This window comes from Manihot esculenta, chromosome 11, assembly GCF_001659605.2.
Source record: "Manihot esculenta cultivar AM560-2 chromosome 11, M.esculenta_v8, whole genome shotgun sequence".
NCBI classification, from domain to species: domain Eukaryota; kingdom Viridiplantae; phylum Streptophyta; class Magnoliopsida; order Malpighiales; family Euphorbiaceae; genus Manihot; species Manihot esculenta.
The window spans coordinates 1,499,006-1,505,614 of record NC_035171.2 but is presented as its reverse complement, the minus strand read 5'-3'; the positions used below and the strand labels follow the sequence as shown (position 1 = coordinate 1,505,614).

At 24.2% G+C, this 6,609-nt stretch overlaps 1 protein-coding gene across 1 annotated transcript; it reads left to right on the top strand.

Annotated features, from left to right (window-relative positions):
* Positions 1-957: 957 nt before the first annotated feature.
* On the top strand, positions 958-2,726 carry LOC122725086 (GDSL esterase/lipase-like). The gene is made up of 5 exons (XM_043961675.1): positions 958-1,248; positions 1,335-1,456; positions 1,594-1,803; positions 1,903-2,146; positions 2,235-2,726. The coding sequence occupies exons 1-5, from the start codon at positions 996-998 to the stop codon at positions 2,543-2,545; spliced, it is 1,140 nt and encodes a 379-aa protein (XP_043817610.1). The 5' UTR covers positions 958-995; the 3' UTR covers positions 2,546-2,726.
* Positions 2,727-6,609: the final 3,883 nt, after the last annotated feature.

Here is a 6,609-nt window from a genome sequence, read left to right as displayed (position 1 = left end):
ACTTATTATAATAATATAAATTATTTTATAATAATTTAATAACTAATTAATTAAAAAAATAAAGAAATCCTTAATTATTTAAATATTGAAACTAAAAAAAGATGGTTTAAAAAATATAATCTAACTTTATTTAGGGCAAACAAAATAATCAAAAGTTGTATGATGATTTTCTTAAGCCTTAATTAACTTTTTTTTTTAATTTTAATTCTACAAAATATAGTTATATCTTTCAATAATATTTGATAATTGAAATTCAAGGTCATTTCTCACAAAAATTTTAAATTTCATATTATTATCCTATAAAAAATAAAGTTTAATATTTATGAAAATGGATAAATTACATCCAGAATATCTAAACTTAAGTTTTAGATATCTCTAACCTACGCACTATTTTTTATATTATTTTAATGAAAATATTAAAATAATAATAATATATATATATATATTAGCTTAAAAACTATATAAAAAAATTCTTAATTATTCAAATATGTACAATCTCTTGGAGTGTTATTAAACTATATAAAATTAAATACAAATTTTATAAATAAATAAAAGAATAAAGATTTAAAATAAATTAATTTTTGATGGTAAATTTAAATTTAATTTTATTGTAATAAAAAATATAATGAGTATTTTAGATAGTCTTTTTTACTCATTTCTTAAGCTAAGAAGTATACACCATAAATAATATGCTAAAATAACGACCATAAAAGTGTAATCAAAACACATTGATCTTCGTCATTAATTTTTTTAGAATTTCATCAAATTTTTTTAAAAATATAAAATTATAATATTTAATAAATAAAATTATTCAAAAACTTAAGTAAAACATGTAAGCATCTAAAATTCTTAAAGAATGATTTTCACATTTGCATACATATGTTGAATATAGTAGACTCCTATCTAATCTATAACCATTATAAATTGGAATCAGAAATGGCCAAACTCAAACCACAAAGAAACCAAATCTACATAAGCTCAATTAAAGTTGTGCAATGGCAATCTGTTTAGCTCATTCGTTGTTCATTTTAAGTTTATCAGTTCTCACCCTTGTCAATCCAACCCCAGTTTACTCCTTTGATAAATATTTCTTCATTTTTGGGGATGGACTCTATGATCCAGGCAATAAAATATTCTTAAATCCTGATGAGTATCTTCCTTCTTTTCATTCACCATACGGCACCACCTTCTTTACTGGCCATCCTACGGGAAGATATTCCGATGGTCGCACAGTGGCTGATTTTATTGGTATGTAAGATGTATATAACATATATAAATCGAGATTAATGAGAAATTTGATTAACTCTAGTGTTGTGCTTTGATTGCATGCACAGCTGAAAAGGAGGGATTTCCTTTTCTAATTCCTGCTCTCAACGGAAGTGAAGATTTCACTTATGGTGCCAATTTCGCCATTGAGGGTGCAACTGTTCTTGATAGTAAGAAGGACGAAACTTCTGTAAGCACGTAGTCTTGATATTTGTTTTTGAGTGATTTTGTCTGTATAGATCTCGCTCTATATAAACAATAAGAAACTGAAATTTTGAGGCTAAAAGAGCACTGTTTGTATTATAATTTTCTTGTTCTATGTTTCAGCTGAACCTTACAAGCCAGGTTGAGCTTTTTAACTTCGTCATAGACTTATGGAAACTCTTATATAACGAAACTGAAGTGAAGAGGAGGGTGAATATGGCTGTTTACTTGATTAGCATAGGTGCACAAGATTATTTCGATTCCGTATACTTTATAGGAAATCATACAATTATAGTGGACAAGGTGGTTGCAGGCATATTGGATGCAATCAAGGTTTGATAATCGTCTATTCCTTGTCAATAATATTTAAGATGAAGCATTGCTTTACGTGCATCTACATATAAGTGTTGTTGTATTGTTGATTTAGCGCAGGCTTTGTATGCTATTGGAGCAAGAAAATTTGTAGTTCAGAACGTGGCACAATTAGGTGGTCTCCCTTTTGTTAAACAAAAATATGGAAAATTGAATGAAACTTTAGCAATATATGCAGAAGCACACAGAGATGAACTAAATCGTACACTTGTGGAACTAGGAGAAGAGTATCCAGACCTCAATTATACAGTCTTTAATGCATATGATGCCATCGGCTGCCTGATTGATGCACCTGAAGATTACGGTAATTTTAATCAGCTTCTCTCTCTGTTCTGTCTTTTGTCTAATATACATATATAAGATTCATTTGGATGATATATATGTATGATCAGGGTTCAAAAATGGGAGCAGTGCTTGCTGTGGGAACTCGACATATCGTGGGGAAGCTTGTGGAGCTTTGGAATATGAATATTGTGTATGTGGAAACAAGGCAGAGTATGTATTTTTTGATGGCGTCCATAACACAGATGCTGCCAATGAACTATTAGCTGAATGGATGTGGAATAAAACGAAAGGATATGTGCGACCTTACGGGGTTCACGACTTTTTTAAATCCTCCTCTGATAACTCCAACCTTCAGATTCAGATTCAGATGCCTCGTACCCAAGCTGCTAGAGCTAGGCCCTTCAAAGTATATTATTAAGTAGCTAGTTATATATCAAGTAAGGCATTCGTCATATATTACTATGGCGTATCCACTAAATAAATATGCATCTCATCATCTCTGATCTTGAACATCCCAGGTGATGTTATTGCTGCAAAATAATATAGGATCTGATGTCATCTTCAATAAAATGCCTTGCTTCTTTTGTTTCTTATATATATATATTTTGTTTATCTATGATATTTCTTACTGTTGATTGATTTTTTATATCAAAATAAATATTTACAATAAGCATAAAATTATTTCTGATAATAAAAATTGAGTACAACTGAAAAATAAATCACTAAAAATGAGAGTATAAAACTCAAGTTATTTTATAAAATAATAAAAGAAAGTTTAACATTTTTTTATATAAGTGATAATTTTACTAAAATATCTTGAAAAAGATCTTATTAGAGTCATTTAATTAAATCCGGTTAAACTGAATATTCAGATCCTTCCAGTTCTTCCTCTAGATCTTCAAGTGCTTTTGAAAGTCCTTTGTTGTGTAGTTTTATTAGAGCTGTGGCTTCTAACAGGCAGCCACCGTTGGTGCTTAGTGCTCAAGTGAATGGTGCACAACCGTAAGGCCCTATATTTACAAAGCCAAATCTCCTTCCTCCCTTTTTGTAAATTTCCTGAAATTTAACGTTTAATTACGTATACATAATTAAGCTATTTTAAATTTGAATTATTCGCCAATTCAAATAAATGATTACTTTGATCACAGTTGTGAGGTTGTACTATAATTTTTCTTTTATATATATAATTTATGTAAAATTTTCATATATGTAATATAATATATCTTAGTACATTAATTTTCAATAACCAGTAATTAATTATAAAAAAAATCCTTTACTATGTGTTCAACAGAATTAGTAGTTTAATATAAAATAAAAAGTGTATTATTATTAAAATTTTGATTAGGATGAAATTATGTTTAAAGTTCTGATTAGAAAGAAGAAAAATAAATAATAGTTGTAAATTATTTTTCTTTAATAGTAGATTTATTGTGGAGTAAGTTTATATCAATCAAGTAAATTTTTGAACACTAGATTTAATCGATGACAGCACACTGTGAAAAATATCCTCATACAATAAGAATCGATTAAAACTTTGAATTAAAAACGACTAGTAACGATTAAGGATAATGATTAGGAGATACTACGAAGAGTCGTGAGTACGATTAGATTGATATTAGCTTTTGATGTGGAATAAAATGTCTTAGAGAAATCAGAGGATTTATACAAATTAAAGTCGCTTATAAACAGTTTATTTGAAGAAAGAATAGTATCAACTAAAAATAAAGGAATGTATGAATGTACAAGATCATCATAATATTTTTAGTAAATTGATTACTTATTTAGGTAGTGTTGGAGTGAAAATTGATAATAAAGATAAATTTGTCTTGCTTATCAAAAAAAAAAAAAAAAAAAAATCTTACTTCTAACCCCTCCCCCACAGTCCTATAGAAGTTTGATAACAGTTACAAAAGTTGGAAAGAAGACATTAAGAGTAGAAGAGATTATTATAATAAGCGGTGATAATAAAGTTGAAGTTTTTGTTGTTAATCTGAGTCGTAGTAGAAATAATTCATGTGAAAATATATAATTTAAGCAGTAGATCAAATTTGAGACTATGTTTCTATCATTATGAGATGTACCACATTTAATACACTTATAAGAAGATAACAAAAATTTTTACAAAATTTGAATAATTAAAAAAAAAAATTATAGAAGAGAACAAGATGAATTTATAATGGGTTCTTCTTGTCCTTGCTGCATTTATTCAAACAAGGAATGGTTTGATGTAATTAATGAAAAGGAAAGAAAAGGAAAGAAAATGAAGTGAATTCGACTAAAACTTAAAGGTATTAGTAGATTAAATTGTATAATACTTATATTAAAGTATTCAATGAAGAAAGATATATATGTTTTGAAGTTCAAGAGAGACTTAATCTCTTTGAGTGTGCTAAATTCTTTAATTTATGAATTTTCTATTTAAGGTGGAGTCATTAGAGTTAATCGAGATATTCTTATGATCGTGAACACACCAAAACTTATGAGTAAAAAATCTCTATACTTTAGAATAAAGTATTTTAATTGGAGGATCATGAGTTAAATTAAAAAATAATATTAATAAGTGCAAGGTATTCCTCAAGAAAAAATTGACTTCTATCAAAATTATAAAGCCTAGTTCTATTTAACTTAGAGATGGAGAAATTTCAATTTAAATAGAAATTTCAATTTTTTAAACCATTCTCTTTGATTCTAGTATTTAAACTATTATCTCATAATATTATTAGCTATGTATATTATATATTGCTTTTATAAATGGTATTAACAACATATGTAATAGTTAATATTTTTTTTTTTAAATTTTTTTTGTTAAATTCACATTTTTTCTCATTGAAAAATTATTTATATAAAATCTTTTTAAAATTAAATTTTTTATCACTATTTTCACATAAACATTAAACTTTTATATTATCACATAATTTTAATTAAATAAAAAATTAATTTTATAAATGCTTTGTAGATCAAAAATGAAAAAAAATATTTTTACTAACTACTTGCTACATTAAAAAGTATGAATTCAAAAACATAAAAATTACAACTATACCTATGTAGAAAAATAAAATAAAATTTAGTGTAAAAATTTTAAGTTGTTTATAAATAATATTTATTAAATTAGACCATGATATAATATTTTTTATAAGGTGAAAATTTTATTAAATGCTAAAATTTTTGTATTAGCTGTAGCTTGTGTTGTATATAGTTATTATTTTTTTTCTTTTCATCATACTAAAAATTTATTGTAATATAATATAAATTATATTATCTATTATAAAATGATAAATATAATATAGATTATACTTTATCTTTATTTTAATTAAATTAATAGTTAAAATATTATTAGTTAAAATTTTTTATTTTTTTTAATCAATTAATTTTATGCAAATCAATTTAAAAGGAAAACAGGTTTTTTTGTTTAGTTTAAAAAAAATATTTGATGTTACATTAGATATTAAAAATATTATTATTTTAAAAAATATTTAATGTTACATTACATATTAAAAATATTATTAATTTTTTAAAAATATTTAATAATAATTACACATTAAAAATATTTTTACTTTAACAAATATTTAATGTTACATTGCAGATCGTAAACGAATCAAACTATTCGTGAACTATTCGAGACTCGATAAAAACTTGACCGGTCTTGATTCGATTTCTAAATGAGTAAAACTTGAATTTAATATTTAATGAGCTCAGTAATATTTGGCTCATTAAGGTTCATGAGCTGACTCGTTAAAAGACTCGTGAACTGTCTCGTTAAGAGATTCATAAACAAACTCGTTAAAAAACTCATGAACAGACTCGTTAAGATATCGAGACTCGTTACAGGACTCGACTCGATTCGATTCAATTACACTCCACTTAATCTATTTACCATATATATTGTTAATTTTTATATTTTTATCCCTTAATTATATAACTATATTATTAATTTATATATTTATTTTTCACTATATTTCTTTTTAAGTATACACTCTTTTTAAATTATTAAGTCTCTTAATAAACTATTGTTATTATTATTACTTTCATATGTTTATATATGTATTTGTATAATTATTTTTCTACTTAATATTATTTACTTAATTTTATAAATTAAAATTTTTATATAATTTAAATATAAATCAATATGATTGTATTGATAAAATTTGAGTATAATGTAGATATATAATTATATAATTTAAATTGATTATACTTATATTAATATGTTTATTTTATATATTTATATTATGTGTATAGTATTTTTTATACAATATAAAATAATTTAATATAAATTATATATTTAAATAAAAATAAATAATGATATATAAATAATGAAATAATAATATACTCATGATCAATAATAATATATTAATAAATTTTATATAAAAATGTTTATTAATACTAACAATAAAATTATACAGATTTTTTAAATTAAAACTATATAATTTGAAAATAAATTCTATTTCTCCAATCTATATAGAGGGTATATACATAGATTTATAT